General features: G+C 41.7%; 1 protein-coding gene across 1 annotated transcript; it reads left to right on the top strand.

The window, feature by feature from the left end:
- The first annotated feature begins 20,357 nt into the window (after positions 1–20,357).
- LOC112187869 lies at positions 20,358–23,773 on the top strand. The gene is made up of 3 exons (XM_024326824.2): positions 20,358–21,016; positions 22,791–22,861; positions 22,971–23,773. Exons 1-3 carry the CDS (start codon positions 20,393–20,395, stop codon positions 23,452–23,454), a joined length of 1,179 nt encoding a protein of 392 aa, XP_024182592.1. The 5' UTR covers positions 20,358–20,392; the 3' UTR covers positions 23,455–23,773.
- Positions 23,774–25,441: the final 1,668 nt, after the last annotated feature.

Below are 25,441 nucleotides of genomic sequence, written 5' to 3'. Positions count from 1 at the left end.
CGTCGATACGAATTCGTGGACATGCGGAACGCATAAATCAGAGTTCGTATGAAGAAGTTATGGCTATGGGAAGAAGTTTCCATTTTAGTATAAATAGAGAAAAATCAGAAATTACTTCATAAATTCATATTTCCATTTCCGGAAATAATCCTTCTCTCTCTCTCTTCTCTCTCGTCCGCACCTTCAGAGTTGAAGTTTTTCGACTGACCCGACCCGGATTTTCAGGCCAACTGCGGCGGTCTCTGGCCGTGAAACTTGGTCAGCTGGTTCGCCTCCTCCATCCGGTCGTCCCTGTAGTGTTCTCTAGCGACGATATCTACCGTGTGCGGCGCTGCAAGGCGGTGCAGTTAGCGTTTTCAGACCCGGCTGGAAAACACAACTCTGGCCACTTCGTGGCTTCATGCTTCCTTGGTTGAGTTCAGAATAGGCTTCCTGATCGACATGTGGTGTTTGTTTGGATCGATTCACGTGAAACCTTGTTCAACTCAGTTGGGATTACTGTTCACGTCTTGTGAGGTAGTTTTCGATCCGTTAAGCTTGTTTTCTGACTTCGATCCAGTTATGAAAGTTCACAAGCACGCTTAGATGAAGCTTTTTGATGTTGGGAGTTTTGTGAAATAATGAGTTTTGGCCGGTGGCGGCGTTCCGGTGGTGTTCCGCCCATGTATGGGACTGTTTCTGGTATTATATGTCTTCTACTCGTCGATACGAGCGTTTCGATATATAATATGCAAATTTTGGAGTTCGAATGGATTTGTTATGATTTTTGCAGTTTCATACCGATCGATTTATTTGATCCGTGAGGATTCGAGCGTCCGATCGACTTGTGGTTTGGTCACATCGATCGTGGACGTATTTCGGAGACTTTGGGAGGTCTCGGATGTGGTTTTTCCTCGATTGGCGCCACTTGGGGGATTTTAGTTCAAAACAGGGGTTTCGGACTTAAATTAAATGTGAATCGTTACTAAGTGGAAACTGTTTGTGATTAGGTACTTGACGAAGTATTGGGACGGTTATTCTGTAGTTTGACTACTTATTTTGCATTGAAGACGCAGCAGGAGTTTCAAGGTGAGTAAATCTCACAAGGTTCTTTATGAACAGAAGTACCATTATTGTTTTGTCGTTAATTAATTAACTGCAAACTATAGTTGGTATTAGTAGGCATTCCTGAGCGAATGACTACATATATATATTTAGATGAAATATATATATATATATATATATATCCTTGTGGATGATTGTGATGAATAATAATATGCATGATGGTGTTCATATTATTGTTGAATATGACTTTTCAGGAAACAATATTGTAGAAAAAGATGTTTTCTATTGTTTGAAAATTATTGAGCTTGATGTTACATTTTTGAGTCAAGCGTGACTCATTTTAGATGTATTGGTCTTTGTACCAAGGGTCACAGATGGTGAGCAGGGATTAGGAAAGCCGAAACTAGATGTTTGTAACGTTTTTAGGTCGGATGCGACTTACTTAACGTTGACCTTAAGACCAGATAGGGTCTAAGAAGATCTTATGTCACAGATGGTGATAGATCACAGATAGTGACAGGTTGCAGACGGTGACCTTGATGTTTTATTTCATGACCAGATGGGGTCTGAAGATCATGAGTCACAGATGGTGACAGATGGTGATCAATGGTTGAGCTGAGACTAGATGGGGTCTAAAGATCATATATCACAGATGGTGACAGGTTGCAGATGGTGACCTTGATGTTGATTTCATGATCAGACGGAGTCTGAAATCATATGTCACAGATGGTGACAGGTCGCAGATGGTGACCAAGACAGGAAATAGGTAATCATGTCCATAGCCGGACGAGTGGTTATGATTTCAATAGAGCTATAGCCTGTCTACCATGATAGCTTATGGGAGTAACGGTCGAGGTTGCTTGAGACTCATAGGTATGTAGTTTAAAGGAAAGTACTGATGGTATTCTTCTTTAATTGTCTAGATGAGACTTGAGTTGCTACTTGATGGTTAAGTTAGCAATAGAGCATGGTCACAGCAGTGACTCATGTTGTCCTTTCTGTGGAAAGGATATGGAATGTTAGAAGGAATCACGGCTGCTTGTTTCCTTAAGTAGATTAATGTGAGTTGTTGATTGATGTTCATGAGTTACTCATACGGGCTTGCAAAAGCTTACCGGGTTTGTTGTTTGGCAACCCCGGTGCACCATTACTGTGTAAGGGCTAATCCTGCAGGTCAGGAAAATCGTGGCTGAAGCTGAGGTAGCTTGTTGGCAGCAGGACGGGTAGGAAGCAAATTTTGTTGGCTTTGCCAGTATATGACTTCCGCTATGCAGTAAGCTCTGAGGAACATTTACGTTTTATTTTGTGATAACAATTTAATTCGTAAATTTGTGTAATATATAACTCTGTGGAGCGAGTGTATATTATCTTGGATGGTTCAGTTCCTCAGTAAGTACTTGTTTTAGGGGAAAGATGTTCCAGGTATTTGTATTGATGACTGAACAAATCACGCATGTATAATTATGGGATTATATATATCGATTTTTATTGTTGTTAAAAATCAGGGGCGTGACAACTGTTATCTTAGGCCATCTCCAATAAGAGGGCTATATGGTAACCTAAAGCCCTTTTTGTTATAATATGGACTCCGACAAGAGAAGGGCCAAATGGCCAAAGGTGAAGGGGGGGGGGGGGGGTGGAGGAGCTACATTTAGCCCTATGGGTGGCCCTTTAGCCCTTGGTGGGACCCACGGAAATCAGCCCAATTAAGGGGTGTGGTGCAATGCATGGTTTGATCCAATGACTAATAATTAATAACCTTTGCAATCCAACGGTATGTAATTAAGCATAACTTAATATTATATATATATATATATATATATATATCTATATTTTATATTTTATAAAGATGAATTTTAGTTATATAAATTAGTTTCTTTTAAGTGCATGCATTTTTTAATTTATTTATGTAATATTTTATATCATTCAATCGGGAATCTACATATTTGCTTCCGAAATGGCACGTGGCACTTAAAACATCTATTCAAAAATGTTATCAATAATACAACATAAATACCTCATCCAAATATACATCTTAAAAATTAATTTTTTCCTCAACAATTAATTTTAGTCTAAATTATAATATTATTAAAATAAAATAAAATCATACAACTTAGAAAACATAATGTAAAATCATAAAATACTTGAAAGAGCTAAAATTTAGCCCTCCCTTACTGGAGATGATTCACTTGTTCATGAATAAACAATAATATTTCTGGGGGCTAAATTATAGTCCTGGACCCAATATAGCCCCTCCTTACTGGAGATGGCCTTAGGTTCCTCGCTTCGCTATTGTATTCCATGTGCTTAATTATATGTGCCGGAAAATTTTCATGGTGGGGTTCAATTCAAATGAGTCTAATCCAGTTTTTTTCAGAACACATCAGATTAACAAGAATGATCAACCGAAAGAAAGTGGGTGCATCCCTCCTTATGGTTTTTTTACGACAACAATACAGGGAAGGTGATGAATATGGATGTACTTATGATCAGAACATTTTGAAGCCAGGTAGGTTGAAAATTTGTACATTCGGGGATAAGCAGTTACAACTATGATTCATGTGTTGCATCATTGAGTCTGAGAATAGGTTAGTATTCATAAGTCAACAAAGTACATCATTGACTAAAAGAAAATTTAATCTGAATACTGGCTATTGCAAAACAATGGTAGCCGTTTGACTTCTTTCGGTAACTCCAAAATAAATATGACCAGGTGAATAGAGAGGTGTCGGTGGACCAAAACTCGCTTAAGTACCACTTATCTCGAAACCTTCCTAGACATCATACTTAATTACTTTGGATGAGCTTAGTTGAAGAAAACTAAACCAATGACATTTAGTACAAAAATATATGACAATGACGTACTACATCTCTTGGAAAACAAAGACTTATTTAAAATCTCCAGTCTCTTGATCTTGGCCTGTTTTGAAGTCTTCAACCCTTAGTTCGAGATCACATTCTTGATCTTTGTGTTCCACATAGTGAGCTTCTCTTGCCTCACAATATGCTTTGTAGACTGTGAAAATACTCTCACGAGCTTCTCTTTCCACGTTTTGACGGTTGCCTTCCTTATTAGAGATAGACTATAGGGGCGCAATTATAATTGGACTCCGAAATAAGCTCTGTTTCCACGGGTCTCGAATTATAGTTCTTCACAAGAATGTTGTCTTGCTTTTAAGCGACATTCATGGCTCCAGCTCATGAAACCTTGTGATCTGTCTTACAGTAACATCGATTCGATAGCTCTTAGTGACTATCAAAGCAGAGACGGAGAAGGGTAGAAAGAGTCCTCTCAATCATCATTACATATGTGATATCTTTTCCATAGAATTCCATGAAGGATTTAATGAGAATTGCTTCTGAGTTGTAGCCAAATACTGCCTTGAAATCACAGAAGCAGAGATTATGCCATCTCACTTGTAGGTTAGGAAGCAGGGAGTCACGGACGTTGCCAAAGAGTTCTTCGAGTGAGACCCACAACCTTTTGGGATCTTCTTCATTTAGATACTTGTACTGGAGCGGATCATCCATATGTATGACGAGTCATTAGGATGATGGCTTTCAGCTTATTTTCCTCCAAGGTTTCTCTATTTGCTTCCAAAGGTTGAGCTTGCTCAACAGTTGGCACGTCCTGGCTAGGCTCAAGAATCGTATCCAGGATTCCTTGGGCCTAGAGATGCTGGAGGACATCACGAACCCACTTGTGCTATCTAGAGCCAATTGTTTCCAATGAAGCAAAGTCCAGTTTGTTCAGGTTACTTACCTTGAAAAAGAGAACAAGAAAAAAAGGTTAGTTTCGGAGCAAAAAGGCTACCACGAAAACTGTTAACGTTAGTGATCCGTGGGGATCTCTAGTTAGCTTTTAGAGAGAGAGAGAGTGACACAAGCGAAGTATAGTGGTTCACCTCCCGCCTTAGCGGGAGACTACGTCCACTTGAATGCTTATACTAGTGTGTCGAGCCTTGCGGCTTAACAAGATTACAAGAGATGTAATGAATGTGTTGAGTTGTGGGAGGAGGCATTCCTTTTATAGATGAAGGAATGCTTCTCATTTACTTGTTCTTCGATGTGGGACAAGCAAAGTTACTATTCTAGTCTATTTAACATGTAGAAAGCTATGTTATGGGGGCATCTTGGCAAGGGCGGAAAGGTGGCTTCCCGGTGGCGGATTTGCGACTTCCGGATACCGACGCGTAGCCTGAACATAGGGCTACACGTGCATGTCTCGGTTGGGCCTTGCCATGTCTTGTGGATGTCCCAAAGTAGGTGTTACTTATGCTTGGTGATGTAGTAAATACTCCATATTATTGGAGGTATGTACAAGTCCCCGAAGTCCCCGAGTAAGAGTAGCTTCTTGGTTGGGGAGTTCAAATCATGAAGTCATCAAGCATAAGTAACCGGGCGATACGGAGCCCCTACAAGTCCCCGAGCTCCGTAAGCAAGAAGGGACTCGTTAACCTGCACAACAAAGACAAAAAACAGGCATATGTAGAATGCTCGTTGCATTGGGCAACAAATGTGAGTTGCATTGATATGCGTTGGCATATACGAATGTATGACGTCGTGATACATGTTAATGCATATACGCGAATGGTGCAGAGTACGATCGATTATGATATACAAACTCGAGAACGCGGATGGTCGTGTGGGCGTATGGATTGCATATGATAAATGTAAGTTGCATGAGCGGTGCGAAGGTAAGCGCTTGTAACTCATGAACGATGACCGCGCGTACGGTTGTGTCTGTTTGGTTTTCGCTCGTATTAATGGAACGCGAAAAGAATTTGATTTGTCGCGGTCGGTAAACGACAAATGGTAGAAAAATTCAATGTTCCATTAACGTGTGGTGTGTCGAGTAGACATGAGTGTAAAGCTCGAGGATTTCCGGGAAGGTATGAGCGTAAAGCTCGAGGATTGCCGGGAAGGCATGAGCGGAAAGCTCGTGGGTTGCCGGGAAGGCATGAGCGGGGAGCTCGTGGGTTGCCGGGAAGGCATGAGCGGGGAGCTCAGGGGTTGCCGGGAAGGCATGAGCGGAAGCTCAGGGGTTGCCGGGAAGGCATGAGCGGAAGCTCAGGGGTTGCCGGGAAGGCATGAGCGGAAGCTCAGGGGTTGCCGGGAAGGCATGAGCGGTAAGCTCGTGAGCGGAAGCTCGTGGTGCCGGGAAGGCATGAGCGGGAAGCTCGTGGGTTGCCGGGAAGGCATGAGCGGAAGCTCGTGGGTTGCCGGGAAGGCATGAGCGGGAAGCTCGTGGGTTGCCGGGAAGGCATGAGCGGGAAGCTCGTGGGTTGCCGGGAAGGCATGAGCGGGAAGCTCGGGGTGCCGGGAAGGCATGAGCGGGAGCTCGGGGTGCCGGGAAGGCATGAGCGGGAAGCTCAGGGGTTGCCGGGAAGGCATGAGCGGAAGCTCGGGGTGCCGGGAAGGCATGAGCGGAAGCTCATGGGTTGCCGGGAAGGCATGAGCGGAAGCTCGTGGTGCCGGGAAGGCATGAGCGGAAGCTCCTGGGTTGCCGGGAAGGCATGAGCGGAAGCTCGGGGTGCCGGGAAGGCATGAGCGGAAGCTCGTGGGTGCCGGGTGTTGAAACCAAAAAAAAAAAAAAAGACGTCCTTGAAAATGAAAGGAGTGACGTCCAAGTTTTGGAGAGGTGGCTTTGCTCCATTGTTTCTTATGATAATATTATCTTTTCGTCTTGAGGAAATTCAAAATATATATGCAGTAGTTTGCATCTTATGGACTTGTTAAACATGCATGAAATGAGGACTCCAAGCACAGTTGGAAGACAAGGAAGAGGCCAGGTACATCCAAACCAAAGGAAAAGGAATCTGATAAGATCACCACGGTAAAAGTTGAAATAGATAATGCAGCTTTTAAACTTTAAAAGTTGTTTGGCCCTTGCTGCACATCAATGACGTGGTGGAGGACTAATGGATTAATTTTGAATTTGAATGAATGCTATTCTAGATTGGTTTAGTTCAAATTCAAATATGATCTAATCCTGAGCCTCTTCATTGCTTATAAACCGAGCCTTCTACATGAAAGAGGAGAGGGGAGAAAATAAAAGCAGCAGAGAAAAAGGAGGAAAAACACTACAGAGAAAGAAAAAAAAACAAGAAGAAATACAGGGAGAACAAGAGAAATACAAAGCAGAGGAGGAGACGCAGCAAAAAGAAACAGAGAAGAACAGCTACCAAAGAAAGAAAGCTGCAGGTATAAATCTGCCTTCCCTGTGAAGCCTCTCCAATTAATCCTCTATGTCTTGTGACCTCCAAAACTCTAATAGGCCGTTCATGAACGACCATTGTCATTAGAGTTCTTCGTCGAAATGACACTGTTGCTGCTCTCCAATTCTTAACGCAATGAAACAAAACGGTTGTTCACGAACGGCCTCGTTTCAATGCTCAAAATTCCTCCCGAATGGTGTTGTAAATTTAATGCATTGGAGAATTTGGTTGTTCATGAACAGCCGTATTCCAATGCTAAATCCTCAAGAAAAATGACACTGCTGCCATCGCTCTTTAAACATAATAGAGGTTGTTTATAAACAGCCGCGTTTAATGTTAAAGAGCCCCCCTCACATGGCGTCATTGCTATCGCTGTTTGATGACCAAGATAAGGCCGTTCACAAACGACCTCAAAATTCCATCAGTTGTTCTCTGTCTTCACAAAGAACAGACAGAGAAAATGAAGTTGAATATTCACGTCAGAAATTAAAGGCCACAACAGAGTGGTCAAGTTGCACTAATATGATGGACTTCAAACATTTCCTAAGGCAAGCTGCTGGGAATTAGAAGAAAAAAATGTTTTGCAAAGTTGTGGGGTTTCAATTAAATCAACAGGTCAAGCACATGCAAGATGATAAGTCTGGAGCGGCAATTTTTGTCCTAACCATGATTGATCTCCATGATTATCCTTGAGAAGCCACGTTTCATGTTCTTTTGCTCACAGCTTTCACAAAAGGAAAACATAATTCCTATGCTAAAAGTTAATCATACAAGTATTAATATTAGTGCTAGCTATTCATATGCACCACGTGAACATAGTGCCCTCTTTGACAAAAATTCACAAGTCAGATGGCAGCATTTTGTATGGTTCTTCTGAAGGCTTCTGGAACAAATACGCAAGACTTCTCAAAGGTTGACATGGGACAGAACAATTAATGGATTTATAAAATATATGTCCATTAATTTTAAGTCCTACAGCAAAGTTTCATCAAACATTGGATACAATGGAAATTAATGGTTCGACAAAAGCATACAATCATTAATTTCAGAAGAAAGTGAAGAGTTTCCGGAATTCTCAAAATGCCGTGTCATTGGGCCTCCTACGAAAGAAACGGAAGCAAGCCCAATCTACAGAGGTTCACTTCAGATCTTGAATTCCGAAATGAAAGCCCGACTCGTCAAAATGACAAGCGATGACTCAATGTAAACTCTTCGCAGTGGGTGTCCAAATTACGTTGTTTACTTGAGCCCGTCTACTCCGGAAGCTCGAGCCCAATTAATTTGCAGCCTAAAGCCCATTCCAAATTTTGTGGCCCTCTGCAAACCTCAGTACATTGGGTCCCCGGATCAGATCAGCGGACACTCTACCAAATTGGATGTCCAAAAGAAATACATTTGACGGGTTCAAAATACATACATCCGTCGAACCCAAAAGTTGGTACGAACACCAGAAATACAAATTGTATGAACTACGGTTGGTTTGATCCCACGATGGGTACGTAGGCAATCTAGCAACACCTACTAGATGCAACCACAAATTCAAACAGAATCCCTGACTCCACCAGTCAAATTTAGCCAGTCCTAAATTGAATCACTGACTCCAGTCAAATTCTCCCAACACAAGAAATACAAATTCTAAATGAACTACGGACGGTTTGATCCCACAATGGGTACGTAGGCAATCTAGCAACACCCACTAGATGCAACCACAAGTCCAAACAGAATCCCTGACTCCACCAGTCGAAATTTAGCCAGTCCTAAATTGAATCATTGACTCCAGTCAAATTCTGCCAGCACCAGAAATACAAATTCCTGAACTACAATGGTTTGATCCCTCCTCGAGGGTATGTAGGCAATCTAGCGACCCACTAGATGCAACCGCAAGTCCAAACAAAATCCCTGACTCCCTGGTTCATCCAATCCGAATCCCTGACCTCATCAGTCAATAAATTCTGTCAAACACCAGGAAACGTCACAGCCTTTCCAAATAAAATCCATGACTCCCTGGTTCATCCAATCCGAATCCCTGACCTCATCAGTCAAATTCCGCCAAACACCAGGAAACGTCACAACCTTTCCAAACAAATCCAAAACAAATCGAATCTCTGGTTCACTTACACCAAATTCGTCCAAACACTATTCCTATTCCAAAAAGCCATACCCTCCAATGGGCCATTCACCCATTGGAACTCTTGAACTACGAGTGGCTTGATCCCTCTCCAAGGGTACGTAGGCAATCCATTCAAATATCCGGGTGCAGCCGCAAAAACAAATAAACATACATCCCTACAATTGGTTTCTTCATAAATGGAATCAAAGGGTGTTTCCCTGTAATGGGGATTGTAATTAAAAGACACAATCTGTCTTGAATGGGTCGAACCCGAAATAATTAAAACTCTGTTCACTAAATGAATACGAGTGAAATTGTGTTGGGTGACATTTACGATTTTCTCTCAACATAATTTTTGGCACGCCCGGTGGGATCCATTCTCCTTTTCATCTCCATTTGTGATATGACTAATCACATGTGTTACTTGTTTGCCACAGGATACAAGATGGCACCACAAGTTACAGTGTATTTCCAAGAGCTTAAAGCTATTGGGTCGAAGGATGGACAAGCAACACGAGTTGAACATCATGTTTCTTTCACCGTTGATCAAGCTCCACTAACAAGCATTGTTCAGAAGCTCAACCATGATGTCAGAGTCATCACGACCGCTACGCTCAATGCTAACCATGCCCCTGTCAGTACTCAGATAATGATCGGGTCTATTCCAATCAGTTTGGTTGTTACACCACATAGACCCGAAGCCCCGTGCCTCGAGTCCCCACAACAAGTACATCTACAATCAGCGACAGCTACTATAGCTTCTGAACCTCAGATAGTCAAGTTCATCTCAACCTCTGACAGCTCATCTGGCACACAGGACAAAGTTGTTAAGGCACACCACCAACATAATCTATCAGTGGTCAACAAAACAGCCTCTACAACTAGAAAGTCCAAGAAAACAGGTATACCAATGGGGGCATTCCAAGCACATAAATCACAGGGGGCATTTCCAGTTAACGTACCACAGGGGGCCTTCCCAGACTTTTCAGCAGAATCAAGACCATCTATGGTCCCTGTTGTTAGTCAACACACTCAAGCATTGTTTGAGACAAATAACGGCACAAAGCCTGAGACTATGTCAGTTATGGTCACAAACGCATCAACAATAGAAGAGCAGCTAGAGGAAATGAAGAGAATGCTAGCTGAAAAAGATGCTCAAATAGCAGCACTGACTTCTCAATTGGCTGCTATGGCCAACATAAACGATCATAAAAATGATGAAAAGAGTGATCGTGAAAAGAACATCGGAGGACATGGTTCCACAATCGCAAGTCTTGAAGACATAAAGACACTAATTGCAGAAGGAATCCGTGAAGTATACACCTCCTCAAATCCACAGTTCTCTGGGTACTTGAAACCCTACCCTGCTCATTACGATGCACTACCATTCCCTAAAGGCTATCAGAAGCCAACTTTTGACAAGTTCGATGGAGTAGATGGCTCTCCGCATGAACATTTGGCTCATTTCTTCTCAGCCTGTGGGGAAGCATCACAGTTAGATGCATTGTTAATAAGGCAGTTTGTTCAGTCCCTTAAAGGAGCAGCTTTTACTTGGTACAGTCAATTACAACCAAGTTCTATCCTCACATGGGACGATATGCAAAGAGCTTTTCTGGCACAGTTTGTCAGCTCCAAAAAGAAAGTCTCGATTATCGACTTGGCTGACACTAAACAGAATTCTGATGAAAGCACCAATGAATTCATTTCCAGATGGAGGAGCTTAAACCTCCAATGCTCAGAAAAATTGACAGAGATTTCGGCAGTACAAATGTGCTCAAACAATCTCTTACCAGAGATAGCAACTTTTGTTAGCACCGCAGAACCTCAAACATTTGAAGCACTAGTCTCAAAAGCTAGTAATGTTGAAAAACAAGTTGCCCGTAAAAAGTTTATGACACAAAGGGCATCCTTCAAATACCACAGAGTTGACAACACAGATGAGTCGCTGGCAACCTTTGTCAAGACTGACAACAAGTCAAATACATGCAAAGCAAAAGAAGGGTCTAGAAAGCTCACCCTCAAAGAAAGAAAAGAAGTCAAATACTCTTTCGATGATGATGATGTCGAACATATTTTCAGTGAGCTCATCAACGCACAAGCTATTGAGCTTCCTAAACTGAAACGACGAGGTGAAGTCAACAAGACCAACGACCCCAAATTCTGCCAGTATCATCGAATCGTAAGTCATTCAACAAGGGATTATTTTGTTCTGAAGGACATAATCCAAAAGATGGTCAATAACAAGGAAATTGAGGTGGAGACATCGTTGGCAAAGTGAAATCCAAATTTGCCTCCGAACTTACCGGTCTCTCAAAAGGTGCTTCGAAAAAGGAAAAAAAATTCCTTTATGGGAACTACGTAAGGCTTGATCCCTCAAAAGGGGTACGTAGGCAGTCTAGCCTCAAAAACTAGATGCAGCCACCCAATCAAAAATATATCTCCATTCCTGAAACAATGGATTACAAGTCAAAGAAACTCTTTGAGGAGAAATCTTCTCGAGGGAAATCCAAGTGAGGAGAAATCTTCTCCAAGACGATTCAAGTGAGGAGAAATCTCCTCGAAACAAATCTGAGTGAGGGGAAATATTCTCGAAGTCAATTTAAATAAGAAGGAATCTCCTCGATAAAGATCCGAGTGAGTAGAAATCTCCTCGAGCTTGATGTTAGTAAGGAGAAAGCTCTTCAAGAAAGATTCGAGTGAGAGGAAACCTCCTCGAGAAAAATCCTGGTGAGGTGCAATCCGTGGGAACTACGTAAGGCTTGATGCCTTAAATGGGGACGTAGGCTCTAGTCTCAAATTCTAGATCCAGCCACAAAATCCTCAAGATCACAAATTCACAGACGAGGTACGATCAAATGGCACAAAGCCTTGCACCTCTGAATAACTCATTGAACGAGTGTAAACTACAAATGGTGAAAATAATGATTCCATTTGAAAAGTTGTCAAGCCCCGTACGCGCAAAGCTATTCCACGCACGACGCTTGAGGGGGCAACTGTTGAAACCAAAAAAAAAAAAAAAAGACGTCCTTGAAAATGAAAGGAGTGACGTCCAAGTTTTGGAGAGGTGGCTTTGCTCCATTGTTTCTTATGATAATATTATCTTTTCGTCTTGAGGAAATTCAAAATATATATGCAGTAGTTTGCATCTTATGGACTTGTTAAACATGCATGAAATGAGGACTCCAAGCACAGTTGGAAGACAAGGAAGAGGCCAGGTACATCCAAACCAAAGGAAAAGGAATCTGATAAGATCACCACGGTAAAAGTTGAAATAGATAATGCAGCTTTTAAACTTTAAAAGTTGTTTGGCCCTTGCTGCACATCAATGACGTGGTGGAGGACTAATGGATTAATTTTGAATTTGAATGAATGCTATTCTAGATTGGTTTAGTTCAAATTCAAATATGATCTAATCCTGAGCCTCTTCATTGCTTATAAACCGAGCCTTCTACATGAAAGAGGAGAGGGGAGAAAATAAAAGCAGCAGAGAAAAAGGAGGAAAAACACTACAGAGAAAGAAAAAAAACAAGAAGAAATACAGGGAGAACAAGAGAAATACAAAGCAGAGGAGGAGACGCAGCAAAAAGAAACAGAGAAGAACAGCTACCAAAGAAAGAAAGCTGCAGGTATAAATCTGCCTTCCCTGTGAAGCCTCTCCAATTAATCCTCTATGTCTTGTGACCTCCAAAACTCTAATAGGCCGTTCATGAACGACCATTGTCATTAGAGTTCTTCGTCGAAATGACACTGTTGCTGCTCTCCAATTCTTAACGCAATGAAACAAAACGGTTGTTCACGAACGGCCTCGTTTCAATGCTCAAAATTCCTCCCGAATGGTGTTGTAAATTTAATGCATTGGAGAATTTGGTTGTTCATGAACAGCCGTATTCCAATGCTAAATCCTCAAGAAAAATGACACTGCTGCCATCGCTCTTTAAACATAATAGAGGTTGTTTATAAACAGCCGCGTTTAATGTTAAAGAGCCCCCTCACATGGCGTCATTGCTATCGCTGTTTGATGACCAAGATAAGGCCGTTCACAAACGACCTCAAAATTCCATCAGTTGTTCTCTGTCTTCACAAAGAACAGACAGAGAAAATGAAGTTGAATATTCACGTCAGAAATTAAAGGCCACAACAGAGTGGTCAAGTTGCACTAATATGATGGACTTCAAACATTTCCTAAGGCAAGCTGCTGGGAATTAGAAGAAAAAAATGTTTTGCAAAGTTGTGGGGTTTCAATTAAATCAACAGGTCAAGCACATGCAAGATGATAAGTCTGGAGCGGCAATTTTTGTCCTAACCATGATTGATCTCCATGATTATCCTTGAGAAGCCACGTTTCATGTTCTTTTGCTCACAGCTTTCACAAAAGGAAAACATAATTCCTATGCTAAAAGTTAATCATACAAGTATTAATATTAGTGCTAGCTATTCATATGCACCACGTGAACATAGTGCCCTCTTTGACAAAAATTCACAAGTCAGATGGCAGCATTTTGTATGGTTCTTCTGAAGGCTTCTGGAACAAATACGCAAGACTTCTCAAAGGTTGACATGGGACAGAACAATTAATGGATTTATAAAATATATGTCCATTAATTTTAAGTCCTACAGCAAAGTTTCATCAAACATTGGATACAATGGAAATTAATGGTTCGACAAAAGCATACAATCATTAATTTCAGAAGAAAGTGAAGAGTTTCCGGAATTCTCAAAATGCCGTGTCATTGGGCCTCCTACGAAAGAAACGGAAGCAAGCCCAATCTACAGAGGTTCACTTCAGATCTTGAATTCCGAAATGAAAGCCCGACTCGTCAAAATGACAAGCGATGACTCAATGTAAACTCTTCGCAGTGGGTGTCCAAATTACGTTGTTTACTTGAGCCCGTCTACTCCGGAAGCTCGAGCCCAATTAATTTGCAGCCTAAAGCCCATTCCAAATTTTGTGGCCCTCTGCAAACCTCAGTACATTGGGTCCCCGGATCAGATCAGCGGACACTCTACCAAATTGGATGTCCAAAAGAAATACATTTGACGGGTTCAAAATACATACATCCGTCGAACCCAAAAGTTGGTACGAACACCAGAAATACAAATTGTATGAACTACGGTTGGTTTGATCCCACGATGGGTACGTAGGCAATCTAGCAACACCTACTAGATGCAACCACAAATTCAAACAGAATCCCTGACTCCACCAGTCAAATTTAGCCAGTCCTAAATTGAATCACTGACTCCAGTCAAATTCTCCCAACACAAGAAATACAAATTCTAAATGAACTACGGACGGTTTGATCCCACAATGGGTACGTAGGCAATCTAGCAACACCCACTAGATGCAACCACAAGTCCAAACAGAATCCCTGACTCCACCAGTCGAAATTTAGCCAGTCCTAAATTGAATCATTGACTCCAGTCAAATTCTGCCAGCACCAGAAATACAAATTCCTGAACTACAATGGTTTGATCCCTCCTCGAGGGTATGTAGGCAATCTAGCGACCCACTAGATGCAACCGCAAGTCCAAACAAAATCCCTGACTCCCTGGTTCATCCAATCCGAATCCCTGACCTCATCAGTCAATAAATTCTGTCAAACACCAGGAAACGTCACAGCCTTTCCAAATAAAATCCATGACTCCCTGGTTCATCCAATCCGAATCCCTGACCTCATCAGTCAAATTCCGCCAAACACCAGGAAACGTCACAACCTTTCCAAACAAATCCAAAACAAATCGAATCTCTGGTTCACTTACACCAAATTCGTCCAAACACTATTCCTATTCCAAAAAGCCATACCCTCCAATGGGCCATTCACCCATTGGAACTCTTGAACTACGAGTGGCTTGATCCCTCTCCAAGGGTACGTAGGCAATCCATTCAAATATCCGGGTGCAGCCGCAAAAACAAATAAACATACATCCCTACAATTGGTTTCTTCATAAATGGAATCAAAGGGTGTTTCCCTGTAATGGGGATTGTAATTAAAAGACACAATCTGTCTTGAATGGGTCGAACCCGAAATAATTAAAACTCTGTTCACTAAATGAATACGAGTGAAATTGTGTTGGGTGACATTTACGATTTTCTCTCAACACCGGGAAGGCATGAGCGGAAGCTCAAGGGTGCCGCGAAGGCATGAGCGGAAGCTCAAGGGTGCCGCGAAGGCATGAGCGGTAAGCTCGTGAGCGGAAGCTCGTGGTACCGGGAAGGCGTGAGCGGTGAGCTCGTGGGTGCCGGGAAGGCATGAGCGGAAGCTCAAGGGTGCCGCGAAGGCATGAGCGGTAAGCTCGTGAGCGGAAGCTCGTGGTGCCGGGAAGGCTTGAGCGGTGAGCTCGTGGTGCCGGGAAGGCATGAGCGGAAGCTCGAGGATTGCCGGGAAGGCATGAGCGGAAAGCTCGTGAGCGGAAGCTCGTGGTGCCGGGAAGGCGTGAGCGGAAGCTCAAGGGTGCCGCGAAGGCATGAGCGGTAAGCTCGTGAGCGGAAGCTCGTGGTGCCGGGAAGGCATGAGCGGTGAGCTCGTTGTGCCGGGAAGGCATGAGCGGAAAGCTCGTGAGCGGAAGCTCAGGGTGCCGGGAAGGCATGAGCGGAAAAGCCAGGCGGTGCCGCTGAGGCACGAGCGCGAAAAGGTCGGCAATGCCGCTGAGGCACGAGCGCGAAAAGTTCGGCGGTGCCGCTGAGGCACGAACGCGAAAGCTCAAAGGTTGCCGCTGTGGCACTAGCGCGAAAGCGTGGCGGTGCTGCTGAGGCACTAACGGGTAGCTCGATGGTGATGCCCTGGGGCATGAGCGTGGCCGTTGCTAATTATGCTGGGCTGTATGTGCAAGTCCCCGAAGTCCCCAGTCAAGGAGGGTGGTCTTGCGGGTTGATACCAAAGCGTAGCTTTGTGCCGTATATCAAGCATAATTAGTGCGAGTGCGTCGTCCGTCTAGAATTGGTTGGAGCGAACGCTTTTGCCCTTTCGGGTGGGCCCCTGCTAGGCCCTGCGAGGAGTCCCCCACTCCTGGCTATAGACCTCCGGATGGTCGGAAAATTGTTTGATGAGGGGAGCTGCGCGGAGCAGAGGGTGTTGGGTAGCGAGCCCAATCTTTGGTACCCAAGCGTCGGGGTTAACTGCCGGATCAATGGCTGCCGTAGGCTGTGTTAACTAGTCCCTTGCTGTTTTCTCGAAGGAGAAAAGCTTGACTGCAATGCCGCGTAGCGGTCATTGTCATTATGAGGCGTAGCCTTACCGTTTGGTGGTTGGTTAAAAAATGATAAACACATAGAGCAAGTAATAAAATTTTGTTGGAGTGTCCCATACTTATTTAATTTTGCAATTAAAATAGAAGCATGGCATATGTGTATAGCATGTACTTGTAATGTGGATGCTAATATCTTTTTTGCATTTTTGTAGATATGCTAATGGGTCATTGAGATCGGTATGTGAAGCATGGCATATCTAGTACGTGAGATCTAGAAAGTGTTGCCAAATCTACGAAATGTTGTTGGCATGCTTAAAAGTTATGGAAGTATGTAAAGATATATCAAGTGTGATATTCTATAAGCATGCTTAGAAGTAGTAAAAGCATGGTATTGGCATGGCGGTAGCTCAAATTGAAAGAGCGTAAAATGTAAGATATAGTGACTTATCTTATGCCGATTTGGAGGTTAGCGGAGTTGGCCGAGCATGACGGTCCCTTGCTTGTGGCGGAGAAAGTATTCCGATAATGTACGTCAACTCGTAGTTGAGATTGAATGCTCGATAGAAATAATTGAATTTCCTTGCAAAAATGGATGATTAGTATGCGGATTTGTAAAATCGACACCAATAATTTGCATGTGTGTTTTGCATATGTACTTTGATAAAATTGTAAACAAAGTGTATAAGCAAATTAATAATTGATGACAAATAACTTGCATATATACATATCTATTTTGAATGTCAAATTTTCAGGGAGCATGCAAACTCTATATAATTTTTAATTGGACATGAAGGTAGCCAAACTAATATTTCTATTGAAGATGCCATGTACCAAGATGTATAGCCAGATCCGGGGGCATATAGTTGAAGTCAACCATGCATATAATCTTGGAGATAAGGAATTTAGTCAAAGCATCAGCATGCCATCATATTACATGGACACATGTAGCATAATTATGAATATCCAATTAACAAGCTGTGCATGTGGCCGACACAAGCATAAGGTGAAAGCATGGCAATCTGCACGCACAACCATGCTTTAATTGATCACAACGGAAACACGTACACGTCTCTATAATTGCATGCTATCGTGGGCTTGTAACTGCCGTGTAATTATAGGCAAGTAAGGACAAGCAATAGGATATAATGCAGCGTGTGTATATTATAGTCAACCAGAGAATGATTTAAAGAAAAAAGAACTCATCTGGGTGGCTGGAGCGTTGTCATAGAGTTTAATCAGCTGAGAGCTAATGGGCTGACAGGAGTCAAGCGGCCAACTCTGATGCGTTGATGGAGGTTGAGTCAAGTTTCGAGTTTTACTTGTCAAGCATCATCTTGGTTGGCTGCTGGGACCTTTGTCCACATCTGTTTGCACTTGGCATGGGTAGCAGAAGTTCGCGCAGTGGAGTGGAGCTTGGCCAGCGGAGATGAAAAGTTCGGCGGAGCGGGCCTCAGCCAGCGGAGGAGAGCTCAGCGGCGGAGTATCTCAGCGGAAGAGAAGTTAGGCGAAGCGGAGGTCTGTGCTGATGCCCAGCTGAGGAGAAACTCAGCGGTGAAAGCTCATCTGAGGTCTTCGCCGGTTAGCGGCGCGGAGCATCCTACCGGCGGAACGGAGCGTCCTACCGGCGGAGCGGAGCGTCCCACAGGCAGAACGGAGCACCCTACCGGCGGAGCGGAGCATCATACCGGCGGACTGGCGGAGCGGAGTATTTGGTAAGCGGAGGTGGAGATGCTTGGCAAGTGATGTTTGGAGCTCGTATAGTTCAGCGGTGCCGCTGACCAAGTTCGGCGGAAGTGATGTCCGGAGCGGATGAATGCAGAGGGAGCGAAGATGGCTAGCGGAGGGGGCTGCATTCGGGTCCGGCGGAGCTGCAAAGCAGAGCGGAGGTTCCGAGCTCGCGTTCAGCGGAGCGGAGTCCGAGCTTGAGTCCGGCGGAGATGGAAGTTGGGCGGAGCGGAGATGAAGTCTGGCGGGAAAAGCTAGCGCTGAAGACTTTGAAAATGGTTCTGGGTGCCCAGAGAGATTTTCTGGGTGTCCTGAAAAAAATTTTTTTTTTTTTTTTTTTTTTTTTGGAGGTTCAGCGTTGACCAATATGGTCAGCGCTGACCAAGCCTTGATGTGCGTTGACCTGCTCCGCCGGGGGTTGACCGACTCCGCCGGGCGTTGACCGGACCCTAATTTGATGTTGAATGAGCGTTGACTTCGACGCTTATGGGTCAAAGTTCACGGTAGGTGACGAAGCCTTTGTGTGTCGGCTTCCCACAGACGGCGCCAATGTTAACGTTAGTGATCTGTGGGGATCTCTAGTTAGCTTTTAGAGAGAGAGAGAGTGACACAAGCGAAGTATAGTGGTTCACCTCCCGCCTTAGCGGGAGACTACGTCCACTTGAATGCTTATACTAGTGTGTCGAGCCTTGCGGCTTAACAAGATTACAAGAGATGTAATGAATGTGTTGAGTTGTGGGAGGAGGCATTCCTTTTATAGATGAAGGAATGCTTCTCATTTACTTGTTCTTCGATGTGGGACAAGCAAAGTTACTATTCTAGTCTATTTAACATGTAGAAAGCTATGTTATGGGGGCATCTTGGCAAGGGCGGAAAGGTGGCTTCCCGGTGGCGGATTTGCGACTTCCGGATACCGACGCGTAGCCTGAACATAGGGCTACACGTGCATGTCTCGGTTGGGCCTTGCCATGTCTTGTGGATGTCCCAAAGTAGGTGTTACTTATGCTTGGTGATGTAGTAAATACTCCATATTATTGGAGGTATGTACAAAAACAAAATAAATTTTTGAGCATAATCGCTCCGAAGAATAATCTTATTACAACTCAGAAAAGTAATTAAAGTTTGGGCCACACCGCCAGACACACAAACTAAGGGGGTGTATTCAATTCAGATTTTAAAAGACTTTGTTTGAGTTTTTAGAATCTACGGATTTACTTAATCCATGGATTGTTTAAATTCTATATGGACTCTGATTGATTCTAATGGATTGATTCACTAGTATTTGTTTAGATTTTATAAATCCTTATGATGTTTTTGGTAGGTTAATTTTTTTTTTCTTTTTTAATTAAGCAATGGATGTATGGATCCAACTATAATGCTATATCAATGAGAAGAAAGTATGGCAATCTACCATTCTTTATGTTGTGTATAATGATATATGAATAATAAGAGAAAACTAACCAGCCAAAATGTTACACAAAAAATAAAGTAATAAACTAATGACATAATTTATTTCATATCTAATTTACAAAAGAATCATGTGTGTATGTATCATCTTAATAATACCATTGAAAGTGAGCTTCATTAGCTAGAAGGATTAAGGCTTCTAGAGCTATAGTGATAAAAATAAAATAAAAAATTATTAGATGGGAGCAGAGGCAGAGGAAGATAGTGGGAAAATAGGTCTAAGACAAGAGGTTCTTCATTTTTTGAGTGAGAAAGAATCCATCAAAATCTTTTGGGAAGTGGTTGGATTGTTTTTGAGTTTTGATATGTATAAAAAGCACTATAAAATCCTCCAAAATCCAGCATTTAATGAAATCCTTAAAAATCAATATACTTTTAAATATCAGCAGATTTGAATGGATAATTTTAAATCTTAATTGAATACATCAAGATTTTAAATGACTATTCAAAATCTCAATTGAATACCCACAGACTTTTAAAATACAAAAAAAATCTTGTAGACTTTTAATTGAATACACCCCCTAAGTGTCTTTAAACAATTTCTTGATTAATTAAAAAAGGGAGGAAAAAAAAAAAAACAGCGCGTATAAAAGGATACGATATTCATCCCTAGGGTACCGGGTGAAACAAAAAGAAAATCGATATGGAGGGCAAAGACCTGTTTTTGAAGCTGGCACAATACCGGGTGCGGGTCAATCTTAACGATTCTGATCGGCAAAAGGCTGAGGAACGTACCCACCTCTTCATCAAAAGATTCCCTGAGTGGCAACGGAAAGCGATAATCCTTGGCATCGTCAGGACTACGAGAAGCCTCCTTAGACCTAGGTATATAGATGAGGAGCTTATTCGAAAATTTATTGAAAAAATGAAGGAGTGGAAGAAGCTGGTGGTGAAGGATGATGATTTCGAGATGATGTCGGGGGATGAGGAGGAGGAGGAGGAGGAGGAGGAGACGCTGTTGGAGGAGGGGGAAGAAGAACCGACAGAACAAGACAGGAGGGTGTGGTCGTACCTTTCCAGTAGCCTGGGATTCAGAATGAAGCCAGGAGAAGATGTCAAGATCGTCAGGCTGATGATTCCTTTCTTAGCCCAATGTTGTGGACGTCTTCCACCAGAAGGACCCGCGAGATGTGTCCACATCAAAATGTTCATACACCAGTTCCAAACATATATCATTAAATATTGCCTTAGCGACCTGAACGACGTGGAGATGCTGCTCGATGTCATTAAGGCTGTCGAGTCAAGTCCAGCAAATCCAGAAAATAAGGTGCGGCTGGGTAGATCTTTAATCAACTGAATATTGCAAGTATTTGAAGCTTTGTCTAGCTTTATGGTTTGCTTTCATTGCTTTTAATCAGTCATGAGAATGATTTAGAGCTTTCATTGAATCACTTATTGTCTAGCTTTATTACAAGGATTGTTTGCTTTCATTTGCTGCTCTATTGTTGCCTTCTAGATATACTTGAAGCCATTCCGCGTTGAGATACACTTGTTGCCTTCTTATACAGGGCTTCATTTTGATCCTTAATTGCCATGTGCTCTTGTTTTATGCCATGTTTTATTTGACTCAAACACACACTTATCTTATTTATCTCTCTTACGTTAATTGTTTCAGTCACTTGCTGCATGTGAGACACCCTTGAATCGCCTTTGACCATATCATCTCTTGCTATGGTTTTATTTTGCAACAACGCAGCCTTCCTGACCTGTCCAACCTAACATTGTTATGTCTATGCAAAAGGGTCCTGATTTTTCATTTTTACTTCTTTTTTTGATTCACTTGCTCATGATTGTACTCTCCAAGCTAGGTATTATGCATGTCTTCCTCGCTGTATGAATGTTCTTTCTCCCCTGTGAATATTGTACTAGAAATTTCTTTTTTCTTTTCTCTTTTTCTTTTTCTCTTTGGCAATAATAGAATTGCTTGTTTGAACTTCCTGCTTCAGAGTGCCTTCGCATATAGTCAGTGACGCCTGTACCTTACACGCACAATTATACAAAGAAGTGTTTGAACAAAGTAATGCCAGTAGAAGTTGATATATATTCCGAGTTGCTGTATTTTGTTCTTAGATTTTGTGAACGGGGTTATGTGCCCTTTTATGTGTTTTTTCTTCTGCTGTTTGCTAGCCATATGTGGTTCTTGCCTCCATCGTTTTGGTCTCTAGTGCTGTGCTTGAAATGAACTGTGTGCGCTTCTATTCTTCTGATTATGCTCTGTTTTGCTCTTTTAAGAGTAACTATTGCCAATAAGCTGCAAATTCTTGCAGTTGGGATGCTGTTTTAAGTTATAACAGATCCCTTAGTCATTCTTATATGTTCTCTGTTGCTACAATTGTGGGATGATATGTAATCTATAAAATGAATGATTACTTACTGAACACAATAAGAAGTAAATTCTAGAGGCGGACAATATAATGATGAATGGTGCTTTTTTTCCGGAGTGGCTGTCCGCCATAGAGCTGTCCCTTCAGATCTATAAGAATTCAATAGGGATTCATCTTCGGGAAGAACAATTATCGAGATTGCCGTTCTGCATTCTCATAATGTTGCTCATGTTTGCTTGTGCAGAGTGGTAGCATGGGGATGCATGTTCTTTTGTTTAGTCTATTCGGATAGAGCTGGTCTAACTGTATGAATCGTGAGGGTCCTTGTAATCGTGAGGTGTCTGTTGCTGCAACATTCTTAGAAACAAATTTCCATTACAGAGAAGTTGGGTTTATCTTGCAGTGATAGTATGTGGGCACTGCTTGACCTGATATAGTAGTTTTGATGTTCTCCTGCCTTTCATGGCGAACTGATAGTATTTGGTCATCAGGGCCCAGGTTTTTGAACCTTTTTTTTTTCACGAGGATGACTCAATGCCTCTTTTACTCATGTCAATACTTTTCTGAAACAGTTGCTGGTTTTTTTTTTTTTTTTGGAAATTGACAATATACTTGTTCTGCGAATGAGATTTTTCAGAATTTTGGCAACCTTATATATATTCTTGCAAAAGATATGGTGTTTAGAATATAACTGTTTCTTTTATTTGCATGATCCAGTTAAAGAAAAATATACCAACTAAAGAAGAAGGGATTGCTGCCCCCATGTACCTCTTAAAACTAGAGAGAAGGTGAGTTGTTACTAGGTTCTTTTCTGGTTGTTTCCTCTTTAATTTAAATAAAGTTGTAATATCTTTTATTCTGCTTTATTTGATTTCTGATTTTATTTTACGACTCAAGAGAATATGGAGACCACAGCAGAAAAGGACCTGCAGAAGAAAATCTTGTGGCAAATCCTATAGCTATTGTTCAATCTGCTGAAGGACAGGAATCTTATGAGAAGTCCAATGAGTCTTTACAGGTGAACTTTGCTGCCAGTGATGCTGGTATAGATCTAGCTACCCACTCAGTTGGTCTGGATGATAATGAAAAAGATGGAAACTGTGATGGGAGTGGAGAGTTTGGAGACTACAGCAGAAAAGGACCTGCAGAAGAAAATCTTGTGGCAACTCCTATAGCTACTGTTCAATCAGCTGATCATCATGAAAACCAAATTTATCCAGCAGCTAACTCACACAAAGGTGATGATGCCGGTGATTATGAGAAAGGGGTAATTGAAAAGTGTAATAAAATTGGAGATGCCGGTTTCAGCACCTCTAACTTATGTGGGGATGACAAAAGCAAAGGCGTAATTGAAAAGTGTCTGTTGCTGCAACGTTCTTAGAAACAAATTCCATTACAGAGAAGTTGGGTTTATCTGGCTGTGATAGTATGTGGGCGCTTCTTGACCTGATTTTGTAGTTTTGATGTTCTCTCGCCTTTTATGGCGAACTTATAGTATTTGGTCATCAGGGCCCAGTTTTTTGAACCTTTTTTGGTTCATGAGGATGACTCGGTGCCTCTTTACTCATGTCAATAGTTTTCTGAAGCAGTTGCTGGTCTCTCATGGGTTTATATTTGCTCACATTGCTTTTATTCAGTAAACACAACACTGCTATAAATTGAAAACCAATAGTAAGCATTTGCCAAAACCTAGCTTGCTTGTCACAATTAACAAAGCAGTTCAAGTTTTGAATTGCACAATAGTTAGAAAAAACAAAATGCTCAGCACGTATTCGCTTGTCACAATTAACAAAGCATTTCAAGTTTTGAATTGCACAATAGTTAGAAAAAACAAAATGCTCAGCACGTACCTTGCAGATGTAATCCCTGATAATGTCTTTAGGTGAAACAAAGCTTCCAAGCTCACCTGCCACAACCTTCCTAGCCATGCAAGCCATCCCATCAATTTGAACCCTCACAAGGGACCTTGTTGCAGGGGTATAGAGGCTCAATCTAAAGTCATCTAACACTAAAGCTTTTTTTGGAGCTTTTTTACCCTTTATGCACTTCAATATAATGCATGGATAGAGGAGTGGTTCAAAAAATTGTTTACTGTTGTGGGTGTTATTACTTTTTGGTGGGTTGTTTTCAATATACTTGTACCTTTTTTCCTTTTTTATTTTTTTTATTTTTTTGGAGAATTGACAATATACTTGCAAAAGATATGGTGTTTAGAATATAACTGTCTCTTTTATTTGCATGATCCAGTTAAAGAAAAATATCGTACCAACTAAAGAAGAAGGGATTGCTGCCCCCATGTACCTCTTAAAACTAGAAGAGAAAAGGTGTGGTTGTTTCCTCTTTAATTTAAAGAACGTTGTAATATCTTTTATTCTGCTATATATGATTTCTGATTTTATTTTACGACTCAGAGAATGTGGAGATATGGAACTTGACGAATCCAGAGAGAGAAAGAAAATATGTGGAATGTTAAGAAAATATGTGGAATGTTAATTTCTGCCTCACACAGCCGTAAGTTCCTTGAATCACCTTATCTGGTTGTTTCTTCTGTAATTTTGTATAAATTTGAAGTTCCTCTTGTTCACCTTTATATGATATCTGTTTTTTTTTTTTTCCGACTTGCAGAATCTGAAGATTGTGAGTGTGCAAGGTGGGAAGCTAAGAGAGAGATTGATCACCAATGAGATCATATAAGGTTCAGACATGTTTTGGTGGTTATGAGAATAAGTAGTACTGTACTTGCGTTAATGATATGTTGGAATGGAACGCTTAGTTAGATAATGGGTGCACCTTTTGTCCCTTCCTATTTGGAATATAACTAGTATATTGTGTTGTTTCGAGGATTATATAATGTTTTCTTAATAAGCTGCTACCTTTCAGTTAATCATTTCGATCAATTGTTGCAGGGATAACCCTGCTGTGAAGGATAACTTTGCATTCAATCAATTTTTCTTTCTTGTTGTTTTTGTTCCTGTGGTGAATTCCTTGTATTTTTTATCTATTGGATTCCATTTTGATAGTTAAGGTAATTCTTTTCTCAGTTGAATTCTTACAAATGAATGGATGCTGCTGTTAGTAGCCGTAAAAAAATAACGACCTATTTCATCTTTTTCATTTCTGCACAGTAGTTTTCACTGTGCAGTGAAGGCATGGAACCTAGAAGTACAAAACTTGTAATTTATGAATTTCTTGCAGTTTGGTATAGTGTCACAGGGAAGGGTTTAGACGTTTAGTTACTATCTGGTTTCTTTTGTTTGATAAGGCTGGATTGATCAAACTTTTGGTTGAGTTTTTCCTCATATATTCAGATAATGTTTAAGGTTTTGATGTGGCTGGATATGGCAATTTGAGGTTTAGGTTTTGTACGC

Source organism: Rosa chinensis, chromosome 2 (assembly GCF_002994745.2).
Source record: "Rosa chinensis cultivar Old Blush chromosome 2, RchiOBHm-V2, whole genome shotgun sequence".
In the NCBI taxonomy this organism is placed as follows: domain Eukaryota; kingdom Viridiplantae; phylum Streptophyta; class Magnoliopsida; order Rosales; family Rosaceae; genus Rosa; species Rosa chinensis.
This window is presented reverse-complemented; position numbering and strand designations above follow the sequence as displayed.

Coding starts and splice junctions, on each gene's coding strand:
- LOC112187869 (XM_024326824.2), top strand. CDS start 20,393: ATGGAGGGCAAAGACCTGTTTTTGAAGCTGGCACAATACCGGGTGCGG. Junction 21,017..22,790: donor CAGCAAATCCAGAAAATAAG/GTGCGGCTGGGT, acceptor TGCATGATCCAG/TTAAAGAAAAATATACCAAC. Junction 22,862..22,970: donor CTCTTAAAACTAGAGAGAAG/GTGAGTTGTTAC, acceptor TTACGACTCAAG/AGAATATGGAGACCACAGCA.